The following is a 16,820-nucleotide window of genomic DNA, read 5'->3' on the forward strand; positions in this document are numbered from 1 at the left end:
AAAAGAAAGGCAAGTTTTTGTTTCATAAGTGTATTTGGATGTAGAGCTGTGCATTCAGGCATGAACTCAGCACAATAAGTAGTGACAGGGAAAGGAAAATTGTGAAGAATGCAACTTGGCATTTAGAGAGGGAAGATGTTTCTGGTGGAGAAGGGGACCTAAGTACATAGATCAGGCACCAACTTTTGTCAGTACTTTGTGCTGGGGAAGTCACGCTGGTAAACAGCCCTAGCCTGAGTTCATATTTCTACCACACCAATCACATACTGATCTTTCTTCCATCCATGTACTGGCTCCCCTTTCTGCTATGGAGACAGGAGACTATTGCAGTTTTGGGGTCTTTCCAAAAGAATTATGTGGCTGGTCCAAGGTACTAATCATGAGTAATACAAGCTTTAAAAACATTCCCTTTGATTGCTGTGTGATCTCTAGTGTAAAAGTGACACCATTGAGCTTAGACCGAGCTGAGTTCTGATAGTGGGCGAGATAATCCTTCTCTGTGGGCTGCAAAGCATTTGGGATTCTTCTGGATGAAAGGTACTACATAATGCAAGCTATTATCATTAAGAACAGAGAAAGAAATTGCACAAGGTAGGTGGAAGGCATTTGATAATTCATAGGGAAAAAGAAAAGTATTTGTATAAGGCACTCAGCAGAAATGTTGGTCCTTGCTCTATGAAACTTTTGATCCAAGGGCTTGAATTCTTCATGTGCATGCTCCATTTTTACTGATGGTAGCTTCACTGCTTGAAGAGGGGCGTGTGTTTTGTGTTTTTTATATTAGCTCTAAGCGATGAGTCAAAGGATGAGAGACTGACAGAGAAGTTACAACAGGTAAAATTAAAAAATGTCAAGTTGTAGGTAGAATAAGACAAGGTTTCTTAGCACAGACGGAATCTTTATTCCATATCTGCATTCTCTTTTCAGTTTGACCTTTTAGCAGAGCCTGGGCATTTCTTCACTTAAAATAACAAATTTCTGCAATTTAATACAGTGCATTTGTTTTATTGGCTATATAACTGATTCCCCTCTTGTGCTTGTGCAGTGTTTGAGGGGATTGACTCCAGAGTAGAAGAAACCCCTTAGTTTTCACTTTGAAATAAGTTTTATGGTCATGGAGAGTAGAAACCCAAATGATCAAAACAGAGGGCTATTTTTAAATGTAAAGAATAGTTAGAGCCTAAGTGGTTCTGCAGGAATAGGTTGTAAGGGAGAATGACTAATCTCTCTACCTGAGTCTGAAAACTCTTTTTTAAAAAGCAGACAAATGCTGTGCAGTGTACAGGGAGGAGTGTACATATAGACTGTTTTTCATCACAGTCTTAGGAAAATTACAGAGTAAAAACCAACTATAGTGCATTAATAATAATAATAATAATAATATGTAAGCCAAGTGTTGGAATTACTTTCTTGCTTAATTCCATATAACAGTATACCATCTTATATGTCCCTTGACCATTATAAGGTATGTAGTGATCAGTTTTGGCAGAGGAAAGAGTGAAAATATGGAGAATTTAACCAGTTTTCAAAATTAACAAAAGTGGAGTTGTGTTTTAAGGTTCAGAACATGCATACATTTCCCTTCCTGAATGCACAGACTGACTTTGCAGAAGGTGAAACTGGTGTTGGGGTATTTCCAGCAAGAACAAAGTGAGGTGTTTGGAGTGAGTCTGGAATTTGACCACTAGACCTTACATGAATTAAAAAAAAGCATGTGGTGCTTGAGATGCTTCTGAACTTGATGAACTGTTGGAAATTAAATGATCTCTCCCAAAAAAAGAGTTACACTTAAACAAATGTGTGTTAGTAAACAGTGGGTGAAGTTAATGCCAGTGAAGTTGTGTGTTTAATCTCCTCAAGTCTCTGTGAACTTTTTAGGACTTCATTGGAAGAATAAACATCTTTCAGCATTGTGTGTTACTGTAGTGTGTTAATGTTTTCCAGTAAACAGCATGATTTAAAATAATTTGGGCTGGTCAGGAATACTTCACCAGTGAAGTCAATAGTTTTTTTCAGTTCTCTTAAAGCAAAGAAAATCCTAGGACTTTAATTATCCTGAATTTCCTTGCTTTTTTTCTTCTGTAGACCAGTAGCAAATATCTTTCTTCATAGCAACAATTTGCATCTTGTGAGATCTCATTTTTGTATGGCATTACTCCTCAGAGCTGTGAATATTCAGCAACTCAGCAAAATTAAGATTATTTTTCTATGTATTAGATTCCCAGACTGAACATGTATTTGTGTTAGGGCCATCCTTGCAACCTGACTGGTCCTGTGCCAGCTGTTCCCAGTGTGAGTCCCTAGCATGCCAAGAACCCCTTTTGGCTGCAGGGGGAGAACATGTGATGGTACCATTTCCCCTGCCATCTCTCTGTGGGACCCATCTTCTCAGAGAACAGCTGGAGCCCAGATACAGGATCCCAAAAAGGAGAGTTAGGAGCCATCTCTGTCTAGAATGTACTAGCTATAAGAATTATAGGAACATTTACAAAAAAGAATTTCTTAGTCACTTTTTGGTTGAAAAAGAGGTACTTATTTTTGGATTTTTTTAAACTTTTCAAATAATCTTTTTAAAGGCTGAAATGGGAGTAATGTGGTCTGAACATTAGCAAACAATATATTGCAATTGTGCTGAAATCTTATTTGTAGTAGAAGACAATATGACTTTTTCTTTATTTGCAGTAGCATTTATAATGTTCTTTGTGCTCAAGGGATAGTAGTTCAGAAATGGCAGTAACTTGCATCTCGTGAGTGTTCTGGTTTCAGCTGCAATGTATCTTTATTTGTCTCTGAAATCATGCTGTAATAAATATTCATCTCAGTAGCGTGAATGCAGCTATGTGTTTAAAAAGGTACATGGTTTCCATTGGGATGGTTATTCCATTTTGGGAAACTGTATCTGTACTAGATGTTGTGGTGGTATCATGATTTCAGTGCACCTACAGTCACGCAATTTTTATATTTAGGTGAGGTGTGTGTTAGAGACTGCAGGAGCTATGCCAGTTCCACAGGTCACAGAGCATCAGTAGAGACCTTAGCAATGTGTGGCTCAAATGATCCTTTCAAGTATGAATTACCTCACACTTACATTTTATTTCATCTGCTAAGGAGTGCCCAGTGCTGTCAGTCCTTTGGAGGGGGAATTCATCTTTTGTGGCCCCTGCAAAAAAGCCACACAACTGGCAGTGAGTTGCATCTCTCTCTTTCTGGCACTACCAGTGCTGGAGCACGCAGAAGTGAGCACTGTTATGCTATGGTTGTAGTCAAGTAGCCATGGTGATGATTTTTCAATATCACATAACTTGAGATGCATAGATGAGCTATGGTGCCTTTGGTTTTCCTTTCCAGGATGGGCTGAAATGTGGAATTGTGCAAATGCTCCAATTCAGCATGCAGCACTGGAGTTAAATCCCAAGTCTGTTTTGAAAATGTGGGCCTTTGGCTTACACAGTACTTAATTGCACAGACCTTTTCTTTCCTAAAGCTGAGGCTGCCAGAACCTCAGCAGGAAAACAGCACTGTGGGAGCTGGGAGGTGAAGAGATTTCCTCTTGGTTAAAAACTTAACATATCTGCTATTTCTAAACAAGTAAGAGGGGTTTGAGTATCTTCAGTTAAGAACTGTAACTTCTTAGATACATATATATATGTAAAATATGGGGTTTTTTGATTGGCTGAAATGAAACAGGTAAAAATACCTTACAGATGTCTAGATTGCAAGGTTGCCACTGTACGTTTTGCATAGAGTTACAGTAGAGCTGATGTTTAGTATGTTCTTAATGAAAATGTTGAAGGAAGAAATGTATTTTAAAATTTTACAACGGGGAAGCAGTATTATGAAATACTTAAAGAATTGAAGCTCAGATTTTCAACAAGAGCTATTTATCATAAATATTTTGATTTCAGTAAGAATTATGACATGTGAAGCACAGGTAGGAAAAAATCAAAACCAGAATGTTTGTTCATGATTTGTTGTTTGGATGTAAGGTTTTTTGTATGTAAATGACTGTAAGCTGAAAAGCTATGAAAATCATTGTCCTTGTATTTGCTCTTTAGTTTGCATGGAAAAAAAAGCCTCTAATTAGTTCTTACTATTACAACATTACTTCACTGAGCTACTGAAAAGGGAGAAAATTAAAGGAATAATCTAAACAAAATAAATCTTTGATATAGTACTGCTGAAAACAACACAAAATGATCATTTGTGTTCGAAAACACTATTCATAGAGGGCTTATGTTGCTTGAATAGTGGCAGAGAAATAGAACTTTCTAGACTGTATTTATTCTCTGTTGTCTCTGGTTCTTATGAGTACTTCAAAAGAATCATAGAAAAAAAAAACAAAGAAAAGAAATAAATCTACGATAAGCAAATATACAGCAACCAACCTGTAAACAAGTACCTAATGCCAAAAAGTCAAAAAGTGGAATCTTCTGGAAATTCTTGGAGGAATGAAGGAGTCATCATCAAAGAGAGAGAGAACTGCTCTGGTGGTGTGGACAAGTTCAGGTTTCTTGCCCCATTGGAGTGAAACCCTCAAACCCAAGTCTGCTGGAGTTTACACAGAGACACAAGACTTTATCCACCCACACCCTTTTTGGTCGTTTTGGGCCACAACAGATGATTCTTGTGACCTGACACCATAATTCCATGTTGGATTACATTAGCATGATTTCACTGGCATTCTGACATCTCACTTCCTGCAGTGGCAATAGCACCAGGGAGGCAGAAGAATTGGCATGAGCTGGGAGGCCTCCCGTGTGTTTCCAAGGGGTATAATTAGTTTTACAATTCCTCGAGTATACTGCCTGTATTTTTGATGTTTTCCTCTGTAGACCCTCTGAGTAGAAGAACAGAAATTGCAGATAAAGGACAGACAGAGCATTCAGATGTTTACATGTAATAAATTCAAGGCAACGAGTAATAGTATAGAACTCCTGCTGCTCTGTGATTACCCATGGATAGTGTGAGCACAAACATGAAAATGTTGGATCCCTTCATATTTTCCTGTTTTTCTTATAAGTTGACTGTGTAGAAAACAAGGGAGCTGAAATCTACATGTTGAGATGATAAAGTTATTATTCAGCTGTTTTTCAAGACACTGAATTGTAGAAAGGAGTTCACATTGTAATGTTGCATTGACAGCAGTGCTGATGTTTCAATCTGAAATCATAGAGTACATTCTGAATTTCCAATTTATTGATTATTAAGCTAAATGAAAGGATTATTTTTCCCAGTGGAACAAAGGAGAGTGTTAGGAAGTAGTTGTAAATAAAAGGGGGTTTTTTGTCACCTTTTGTTTCTTGTGCAGCATTTCTGCAGTTCATGGTTATAAGAAAAGAAAAGTTGGAGAAAAAAACATTAAAACATTGTTTCTAGCTTTCTTGTTTTTGAGAGGACACTGTAGTCTGTACAGTGTACTTGCAGGCAGTGGACTTCTCATGGGATGAGTGGGTCTCATTGCCATCAACCTTCTTGGAGCTGTGAGTTTGTTTTCAAAGCAAATAGTTTTAATTGGGTGGTTTAGGGTGGTCTGAGCAGAGCTTAGCCTCTCCATGTTTTTTTTATAAATGTTTAAAAACATAGTTAGAAGAACTGTCATCTCAAATACAAATCTTTAGAAAAGTGAAAAGTGAAAAGGCATTATAAAAGCTTTGTATGTATAGTATATATTTAGTGCAAGATCTTTGTGGATCTTTTTACCCCAGTTGTATGTAGGGAACAATGTTAAGTGAAAAATTAACAAGCTTTCATGTAAAAATTGTGTAATTCTGGAAGCTGAGGTATTTCCTGAAGTGTGAGTTAAATTGTTCTGAGGCAGATTTTCCTGAAGCCAGGAAATGCATGTCTTCCGGTGGAATTGTTTCCACAGGAGGTTTCTGCCTAACCTTGCAGGTGGAGAGGGATGCACAGCAATTGCTGGGTGAGAGCTGGGGCTGCTGGAGGCAGGGCATGGCTGACCAGGGAGGTGCCACTCAGCAAAAAGTCTAAAACTGACAATATACCCACAAAAGTTTCAGCCAGTCCAGGCTGAAGTGCAGAGAAGTGTTTGAATGTAGTATATGAAAAATGAAGTGAATCAGTTGAAAATAAATGCTTTGCACAGATTAATTCTACTTTTTCTGCTAGTTTTTTGTGATGGAGGAGAATGTAAATTGTTCTGTCATTAATTATGAATTCTAATTTTCTTTTTTGTTCTGATTCGCAGTGTGTGCTGTACTTGTGGGCCTTGAAAATCCTTTACCCCAAAACACTGTTTTTACTTCGTGGGAACCATGAATGTAGACATTTAACAGAGTATTTCACATTTAAGCAAGAATGTAAGTTTATCTTACCTTTCTTGTCTTAACTCCTTTTTCAGGAACTTAATTTGTTATTTTTCAAATATTTGATACTGGTTCACTGTTAGTAAATTTTCATGTACTTTTCATGTTAACAGCCATTAATTTTAAATGGTAGTCCCTGTTCCCTGAGGGGGCAGTCACTTCTCAGTGGTGTGGAATGGAAGGGCTTAGACTCCCCCCCCCCCCATCTGAGTGTGGGAGCATCCTGGGGCTGCTGTGGGTCCATCTGGATGTTCTCAGTGAGTGAGTACTGCTGCTGATGCTTCTTGCAGCAGCTGAGGGTTTGCTGCCCCATGCAGCAGCCTGGCAGGCAAAACCCTGCTGGCACACCAGCCCTGGCACCTGTGACAGGTTCCTGACTGCTCATTAAGGAGGACCTCATCTCACTGGGTCTCATCTTTGGAGCAGGAGAAAAATGCAATTAATTTTTATTTTGTTTATCCTTTAGGTATAGCATTTTCCCATTTATCCTGCGTGTAGGCTTAAATTTTTCAAGATGCTCTTTTGATATGAATTCCTTTCTGTGTTGCAAGAAAGGAGGCAGTGACACATAAAAGCTTATTAGATGTAGACCCTTACCTGCACAATGAAGCTTTTTTTTCCCTGTGACACTGTGAGATGAAGCTATTGCCATAAGTCTGTGTTTTCTTTTTACACTGGGGATAAAGGAAATGTTAATTGGCTTGAAGGCTTCATGGTTTACCGATTTTAATATGCATATTGGTAAATTAACATTTCAGCTTCATTATACCACCTCGTTCATTTCATAATGGCATTTCTGTAGATAATTAATAATAAGGGACTGGACTAAAGTTCTGACTATTTCATAGAGAGTATATTGAGTGATAATGATGATAACCATTCAGCAGATGTTTTAAAGCTTGCTCTACAGACTTCATAGTGAATAGAAATGGCAGACTGTAATGGTATATTCAGTGGTTTATTTACAGTTTTTCAGAGAACATATGAAAAAAAATTATTCATTTCACCTCAGAACGGGAAGAATTTTTCCAGCAGTGGATTCCTGAGGATATTTTTTATATTAAGCAAAAGTTTGGGTACAGTCCTCAATACCAGATAGAACAGTGAGAGGAAAAAGTTTGAGATATTAAGCACAATCATTTTTCCTCTTAAATATTGATGGCACGTTCTGTTACCATCTTAATTTTTAAAAGGTAAAATCAAATATTCAGAACGTGTATATGATGCCTGCATGGATGCCTTTGACTGCCTTCCCTTGGCTGCTCTGATGAACCAACAATTCCTGTGTGTACATGGTGGCTTGTCTCCAGAGATCAACACCTTAGATGACATCAGAAAAGTAAGTCTTTGAGGTATTACCTTTCAGCACAATGTAAGTGCCATCTGACAACTCCTTGTGTCTTGTTAAGTGTTCTGTGCTTTCTTGGAGAAGATACAAAGGAGCTCTAGAAGAACTTCACAATATACAAAGATGTAGCAAAAGAGGCTCACATGATTGCAATGAATATAGTTCGTATTTTTTTAAATAGTCAAGAGCTTCATTCTCAATAGGTCCTACCTTATTTTTAATAGTTCAGCATTTGAATGTCCATTACATGGTCTAATTGAGGCTTAATAAGTTCATGCTTGTTGTACCCTTATGTTCTGAAAAGTTTCTCAGAAATCTCATAGAAGTTCAGAAAACAATGTGAAACAGCTTCTTCACATAATCCAGTGTTATTGCATGTTATCAAGGATTAATTTTTTATTCACATGTTTTGTGGGAGAGATCTCAGTTGACAGATATTTCTAAGAGGTATTTAAATCATTCATTCTTAGTGTTCTCAGAAAAAAAAATACTTCTTTCTTGCTCTTTGAGACTTGCAAACATGGATATCTATTTTTGAGCTTTCAAGTTAGTAAAAGGTAATTTATAGGTTAATTTGTAGTCTACTAAGAAATGAATATAGTTAAAAAAAAAAACAAACAAATTGAGCCAGTAATTACATGTTTTGGTTTAAAAGTAATTAGCTTAAGGTATTAACTGCACTTTAAAAAATTACTGAATGCAAAGTTTTGTTTCTGAGGTAAAGGTTCACCATCTCAGTAAACAAAAATACTCTGTGTAAAAATTAGCTGGCTCTGCAACAGCATAATGGCAGAGTAAAGTTGTTTAGCTCTCAAATTCTAGATTAGGTTCATTAACACCTTCCTTTCCTCCTGCCCAACCCAGCAGGTTTATTTATCTTTGGCAATCAGCAGAAATTGGGTTTGCATATTTATGAATTTTTGTTTAATTTAAATGAATTGTAATTACATAAGCATTAATTGGAGGGGGCTGAACTAATAAGTGTAAACATGCTGTGAATATGTCAAGATGAGAAGGCAAAGGTAAAATTGTGGAGGTCTCTTATTAAAATTTGAGTGTTGAAAACTTAAAAAACCAATTCGTACTCTTTGATTTTTTTTTTTTTTTTTTTTAGGGGACAAGGTATCTACTAGCTACTGAATCATTGCTTGATCTTTCTGGTCAAAATAGAGAATATTTCAGATGGCAAGCCTTATTCATACACTATCTTAACAGAGCTGTAGTTATATGAAAGAATTATTGAGATAACACTTGATGTTTTTATATTAAAGAGTTCTTGCAGGAGAATACTGATTTTTATTTCACTATTTTGCTATGCTTCATCTTATTTGCATTATGATTCTATGTAATTTGAAGTTTTAAATACCCATAGGAAGACCAAAAAGAGAAGGTTTTAGCTTCTTAATTAGGGTTAAGGTTTCAGGAGCAACAGGAATGTCATGCCAAGGTGCTGTAATGCAGAGATATTGTCTTGATATTTAGATACAATTTTTTGTGAAAATGTACATAAATCTAAATGGGAACTTGCTTTGAAATAACTATTATATTTTCTTGAGATGCCCCCCTTACATAAATTGAATGTTCTAAGGTTTGAAAAATCATTAAATACAGAAATATTATATTCTCCCTTGTCCACTGCAATGCTTGCAAAAAACAGTAGAAAGGCAAAAAAATGCAAACAAAAATTTCTGTAGAATGTGAATCCACTGTATCTCTTAATTTTCAGTTCTGTCTGTTCCTTCTATCCCCATCAATGTTTGCAAGGAATGTTTTGATGGTTCTCAAACTCCATTGCTTTAACGCTGAAGAATGGATTGCTATGAGTCTCTTGTTCGCCTGTTCATGGACTGAAAAATAGTAATTTTTCTTCAATGTTTCTGTGATACATAGTTGAAAGAAGTTAGTATTTCTTTGTCTCCTATTTTTCTTAGTTAGATCGATTCAAGGAACCACCTGCATATGGACCTATGTGTGACATCCTGTGGTCAGACCCATTGGAGGACTTTGGAAATGAGAAGACTCAGGAACACTTTACTCACAACACAGTCAGGGGGTGCTCGTACTTCTACAGGTGATTATTGCTACTTTGAATAGATTTCTGGTGGTGAACTGGTTCTGGTTTTGCAGTATAAATGTTTGCTTGAATTTTGTGGCGCTACTTAAGTAATTAGGCCTTTTTTTCCACAGGCTAGCCTTATTTTCAGAAAAGTTAATGCTTGCTTTATTTGAATCTCTTCTGTTATGCCACACTTGGAAACTCTAAATCACTTAATTTTATTCACCAAAACCTGTGTAGTTTGCCTCTGTTCTTGTAAGTTAGAGAATGAATGTCTCACTTTTTAAAAGGGGTACGTAACTGCATTTCTAGTGTGAAAGTTAAAACTTAATTTCTAGTGAAAGATGGCAGCACTGGAAAACTGAATACCTATGGTTCTGCAGGGTAAATAAAAATTGTGATTTCCCCCACAGAGATACTTTTTTTCCTCTCAGCTTGATCAAACTTTTTCTTTTGTTTGTAAGTAATTATTCTTAAGAAATTCAGTATTTGAAGAGTCTTTGTTAAATGGCACTTAGTAATATCTGAAATGCGGACAAGTGCCTGTAATATTCTTGCAGAAACCTATATATACCTTGCTCTGACAGCGTAGGCATTTTAAGGAATCTGAGCTTTTTTCTTTTTTATTATGGTAGTTAAGAACAACATACAAGGACACCAGAGTAGCAAAACTAGCAGGGGAGGAGGTTAAATGGCAAAATGAGCAATGTATTCAGTGAAATATTAATTTAAAAATCCATTTTTGTTGAGGAGAAATGTGAAGATGTTATTCAAATGTTAAGAGGTTGTTGAACTTTTTGAAGTGAAGCAGTTCTGCTTCAGCCTATGCTAGATACACACAAATCTAAGTTTTCTCAGCAAACTCAGCAGAAGGAAGGAATCCAGCTCTTTCACTTGCCTTAGGAAACCTCACCTCTTACACTGACTGTAGCTGTTTAGTAACATTACAAAAGTAATTCAGTGGCATCCACCAGCAACCACAGAGATGCTGGAATCAACCTCCTTGTTGGTGACATTATCAGGAAGGCGGCAGATGGTTTGATGTTCAAGCAATGAGATTTCTGGCTCCCTTCTCGGAGCGCGGTTGCTGCCGCGCGGGGCCAGCGAAGCGCGGAGCAGTTGGCTCCCGGCTCCAGCGGGCAAGTCCGGCAGCCACGCTCGGGTCTGTGACATCTGGGAGCTGCTCAGTGCATGTGTTTGGGCTCATAGTGAAAGGGATAGCACACTGCTGCAAACCATTGATCAGTGCAGAAATGGGCTACGACTGAGGAGTGAATTCACTGCTTATCCTCTCAGCAGCAGCTAATGCTGGAGCATATCTGAGACTCCCAGGCACTACACACACAGGGAATAATGGTGATTTCCCCTCATGAATGGTCTGGCAGGCATGGCTTGTGCTTATATACAGAACTGCTTATGTACTGGAAAAGTTCTAGATTTTAGCTTGTGTTTTTTTTTTCCAGAGGTCTACTCCACACAGTTGCCATAAAATTTCCTCAATATGTATATCAGTTTCCTCTAGTATCAGACCTAGTCTGTGTCCTGACGCATATTCAGAAAAGTGCATTTTCAGGAGAAGAGGAACTGTTCAGGAGATAGCTAATTATCAGGTCATGTGAGGGACATATAATTGCTTGATGATTCAGTCAGAAGGCTAGCTTGGAATCACATTATCCGAGTTTATATAAAGGCAAGCATTCCTTTTAAAAGAAGTACCTAGTTGCCTTGGAAGATGACTAATTGCTTGCCTAATAAGAATACCTGATATGAAAGGTATCCATCAGTGTGGAATGTCTAATTTTCCTTGCCTTTTCTAGTTACCTCCTGAGTAAAGGAACAAATTTCCCTCAACATGCAGCTTGGCTTGTAAAGGAAGGACTGAATTACTCAGTCCTCCTTCAAGAATGCCTCTTAATAGAATGACTGTGTTTATTCTTCACTGAGTAAAATTTCTTAAGTTCTTCAGTTATTTCCAGAATGAGAAGTTAAAAGATAGCAATGAGAATTTTGAATGAAGGTCAGGAAGATTTCAGTCATGCCTGCGAATCAGTAAAAGAATTTCTAGCTGATTAAGGTCTCCTAATCAATTGCAGTAAATATCTGTAATAAATAACTTTTATTTATCAGAGATGTTCTTTATAATGACCAGTTGCAAGCTACTTTGCTCTGACTTAAAGTTATTTCCTAATACAAAAATGCTGTGAGGAAAGTAACAGTAATGTGGCTTTCTAACTGGGCATGCACCATGTTAACTGGACCTTCCATCTCAGAAGGGCAAGAAATACTCTGCATTCAGCCAAAACCTATTTGTGAGATGTTGGGCCATTTCTATGAGAAAGTATAAAGACTGTAGCTTACAGTAGTCTGACAAGCTTCTCACTGCATTTCTTACATGATCACTCTCATACAGCCTACTGAATTTCAAACTGATCCAGTATTCAAGAAACCTCCCTTTATGTAAGGAGTTCTTGAAACAGCTTTGGCTAGTTGTAAAATGTTGGCTCTTGGAACCATAGGCACAACCTGCCATTAGAGATGTAAAGAATAGTCTGATTTTTCAGAAGTGCTCAGAGTCAACACTTAGTGCACACCTTTAGCATCTAGCAGCATTTTGTGCTGTGGATTGCCAATATAACACAATGCCAAAGGGAAACGTTAACTGTAGAATATAAGGAATTATTTAAATGATATTAAAGTTTCTGTACCTTAAAGAGAACAAAAAATTATAGGGATGGAATTTCATTTTCCCTATCTGAAGTTTAAATTGCATGTCCTTTGTAGTCATGGTCATGTTTGATGCAATTTTGTGAAAAAGTAGAAATAATTAATGGAATGCTGGTGGTTTAAATTCTTATTTTATCATGAGTTAAGCTTTTCTTTCATCCATACCCAAAATAATGTTGTGTTCAGAGTATATTATAAACACGAGGGAAGTAGTTTGTCCCAGAGTGATATTAGACCCATAGGCATACAATTTTTTAGCTGATCCAGCCAGTAAAGAAGTTTTCCTGTTTACCAGATTATTTTGTTCTTACCTTGAATTTTTCTAGCAAATATTTATTTGCACTTAGCAATTGGTACTTATCTTGCCAATGACCCTTTGCACTTCTTTCATAAGCTAGTGATAACTCAGGCAATTTTGTAAGAAACAGGTTGGACCCCAGAAGAACTTCTTCACTGAAGGGGTGGTCAGGCATTGGAATGACTGTCCAGGGAGGTGGTGGAGTCGCTTTCCCTGGAGGTGTTCAAGAAACATTTTCTGGCCTTGGGTAGCAGTGAAATGATTCAACCTGCAGATACTCTGGGGTAGAGTAATAATTTTGACTCCAGAAGCACATGATTTCAGTGGTGCACTTGACATGCAAGTTAAGTTTGTCAGGATGCAAAGATTAAAGAAATATCTGCTGAAAGCCTTTGAAGACTGTAGTGTGTTTCAGCTCAGGGTGGGAACCACAGTTGTATGAATTTTATTTTTTTTTTTTTAGTAATAGCATTTTAAACCACTTCTTTTGCCCATGTTTCTACTCTTCTTTCTCCCAGACCAGAAGCTTTTTCTGCCCTCACGTTGTCTGCCCAGACGTACTGGTAGAATTGCTTGTGTGCTCCATCAGGCATGGGAAAGCATCCAGTTTTGAAAGAACGACTGCAAAAAATATGTGTTTATTTGTTCTAATGCAGTTCCCTGTTCCACTTCCCAGTGCAGCTCCGCAGACAGGACAGCTAAGAGCAAGCAAAAGCGGGTGGAAAGAGATGTTCTGAGAGTTGCTGAGGACAGCACAGCAACAAAGCATTTGCCTTTGGAGACTCAAGTGCAAGGCCAATGGATTTTGCAGAAAACCTATTTTATATGTGCATGTAATGTTACAGAAGTTTTGGACTAAATTTGAATGTTCTCTTTTGAAAGAAGTGCTTATGCCTGTCTTTTAATGGCATGATGAGGGACTTGAAAAAAATTATGTTAATTCCATCTATTTTTTCCAGTTGGTGGAAAAACAATTTGAAAACATTTGCCATTTTGGTTCATGTTAGCAAAGTATTACTTCTCTTTCCAAACTGCCAGAAGTAATCAGATATCTTGCAAAAGAGACAGAACTAGTAAAGTATGCATGAGGCATGTTAATGAAAGAAGATGCCCAAGTAGGGAATATCACAGTCACGTACTCCACAGGGAATAACATCTCTCTAGCTGAGCAGAGGGGTGTTTTGTTTTCTCTGTGAGTCACCGCTCCTCCGTGATTCAGCATGACACATGAAGGCAGGAGGCTGGGTCTCTCTGGAAAAGCCTGTTGCGTGGGGGATTTCTGTTTGTTTGTTTTCCCTCTTGGCCAACTGCTTTATTTCTGGCTCATCTGAGTTACAGTCTGGGCTCTGCAAAGCAGGGCAAGGAGGAGAGTGTTTCTGGAAGGGTAGTGCTCTGAAAAACTAGTAGGGAATTTGAGTGCAAGTCAGTCATTTTAATAGAAAAGCTTAGAAAAAAGATTTCCAAGTAGAAGTCATTTCTGTAAATGTTTGTTTCTGATGACTTCTGCCATAATGTCTGTTTTGTTGGCTCTTTGTAGGACTTATTTTTACCTGCTTTTTAGGACTTGTATTTTTATGTTAAGGAATATTGTTTAATCTAAAGCAAACAGATACTAAGGAAATGCTGGATAGCATGTGTAATAGCTGCAAATGATGCAGCTACTCCCCAGCCTCTGCTTCAACAAGTAGTGCAAGAAAAATGCCTGAAAGTTGCTTTGCCTTTTTCAAAATAAAATATCCAGGTAGACTGCTCATGGGTTGTGGTGGTCTGGGCAATAGGGCAGCTGGCATGTTGAAGGTCCCATGCTAGTCACTTGTAAGAAAAGAAGGCAGGCAGATTCTTTTTTTATAAATTTGCATGGAGCACTCTGTGACACCTCTGCCTTTATAGGTGTGGGCCCTGTAGAATCAACCAAATTCTGCTAGCAGAACTTCTGTTTTCCACAAATTCATGAAGAACAAGATAATTAAGCAATAAAAAACCCCACTATTTTTGTACTCGAAATGGAAAAAAGAACTTATCATGTCTATTTAGGAGTGTTTTTTACCACTTCATTATATCTTCTTTAAAAGCAGTACTTAATACTGGATGAAAAGAATACTATGGACAAAAAAATGTAATAGCCTAGACGTTTTGAACAGCTGCACTGATAATGAACATAATCAAACTGTCTATCAGATTTTCATGCTAGACCCCAGTTTTCAGAAGTTAATGTAAAAATTTCTAACCAAAATGTACCATAAGTGTGCATTTAGTCACAATTAATTATGAAAAGAAATGTATGCAAATCAGTTCTCATTTGCCAGTGGTTTGAATGGCAGCCTGTCAGCATTTGAGATTATTGCAGTTGCCAAAACGTTACCCCACGTAATTTGGGAACTGAAATTGTTTTATAATGGCAATCTTTTTAGACAATTCCAAATACCAGACCTGCATCTGAGAATACATGCTAGGTGGCTCAAGTCCAGAAACAGCAGTATAGCATTCCACTGGGTTTGTAGCTTCTAGCTGCAAATGACATTTCAGCTTCAAAATAGTCAGGAAGGTTTGGAAGCAAGTAGTATAATTTCTCTTGGATAAACTAAAGGAAGATGATGTATTAGATTGGGGGACCAGGATATGTAAGTTTTCATCTTTTTCATGCATGAAATTAGAAACTGATGGGGTTGTTAATTGAGTGCAAGTGGGCTCTTAAGGTGGTCCATGAGATCATGCCTGGGACAGCAGTTTTTTGTATAATGTATAGTTTTTTTTTTGGTTGTTTTTTTTTTTTTTTTTCCATCTTGCTCAGTAGGTTTAGCACAGATGTATTCAGTGAGCACATTTTTGGGGTTTCAAAAGTCACAGGCTTTTAAGTTGCCAAGGGGAAAGATACTTTGTTTATCAAGGAGATAAAGTTCAGGAAGATAAACATCTCCAATTTGAAGATTGATTTGCATTTCTTCTTTCTACCTCTTTCCCTCTCTTCCCACTTAACCACCTTTTCTGGTGTCCACAAGCAGCCACTGCATACAGTAGTCAGTGGGTGAAGTTTTCTGTTACAAGCAACTGTTGTATTACGTTTTGGTTTTTTCAACTACATTAAATCTTATATTAATAAAAGAAAGTACCTTTTTTTCTGACAAGCCATTGGCTGATTGTTGTTATGTAATGGATTGCAGTTTGCAGCATTCCTTTCCAAGCAGTTATGGGGTGAGATTTAACAAGACAGAGCTGGTGATGTTGTCTCTACTGAAATCTGCCCGCAGAGCAGGCTGATTTAATGAATGATGTATGTTTTATGATACATTTTTTGAAAGCTAGAGCTCTGTGTGCTGCTTCTGATAATGCCATAACAGATGCTATTACTTTTTTTTTCTAACAGTTACCCTGCTGTATGTGAATTCCTACAGCACAATAACTTGTTATCCATACTCCGAGCTCATGAAGCCCAGGATGCTGGGTAAGTATGTGTGGAGAGGGGGCAATAATAATAATTATGTATGATGGCCTACCATTCCCCAACAGAGCAGAAAAAGGAAGAGCAGATGAGTGAGAATGAACTGGAAAATAGAAGTTGTAACAGCTCTCACTTTTGAATAATGCTACAAAAATACACACTGGAATTAAAATGTCTTTTACATTCTTATTAGTTAGGAGACTTAATAAAACTTTTATATATGCCACTTACTTAGCCTTAGTGATTTTAACTGATATAAAATGACCAAAATTTTTTGATGCCAAACAATGACAGACATGGAAAGAAAAACAAATTGATTACAGAAAAAGGATTGCAAATGTGTCAGAGTATTTTGACCTACTTGGTTGCCATGATTCCAGAGAAGTGATTAGGCTCACAAAGGCCAGAACTGCCTTTGTGAGCCTAATCTTATAGGACTTTCTCAGCTGCCTGAAACTTTTGGGCCTACTTGTTTTATACTTCACAAAAAAATAAAAATTGGGGAACTCAAGAGGCGCATAAATTTTTCTGCAGGAGTATCATTAAGGAGTTCAAGAAGTCTAAGCCATTGCACGCAAAAACAGTCCAGGTCAAGCATCAGGTGGTGTTGATGGTTCCCCATTAAACTATTG

At 37.4% G+C, this 16,820-nt stretch overlaps 1 protein-coding gene across 5 annotated transcripts in view; it reads left to right on the forward strand.

Moving 5' to 3' along the window:
* Nucleotides 1-16,820, forward strand: part of PPP3CA (protein phosphatase 3 catalytic subunit alpha) — a 170,099-nt gene that overhangs the window by 122,183 nt on the left and 31,096 nt on the right. For all 5 annotated transcript variants that reach the window (XM_021531440.4, XM_021531441.4, XM_085579038.1 and 2 more), the window contains exons 4-7: nt 6,206-6,317; nt 7,517-7,662; nt 9,603-9,742; nt 16,114-16,191. In XM_021531440.4, the coding sequence (XP_021387115.1) occupies nt 6,206-6,317; nt 7,517-7,662; nt 9,603-9,742; nt 16,114-16,191 (476 nt within the window). The remainder of the gene's footprint in view (nt 1-6,205; nt 6,318-7,516; nt 7,663-9,602; nt 9,743-16,113; nt 16,192-16,820) is intronic.

The sequence above is a fragment of the Lonchura striata genome, chromosome 4, assembly GCF_050655825.1.
Source record: "Lonchura striata isolate lonStrDom1 chromosome 4, ASM5065582v1, whole genome shotgun sequence".
Lineage (NCBI taxonomy): Eukaryota > Metazoa > Chordata > Aves > Passeriformes > Estrildidae > Lonchura > Lonchura striata.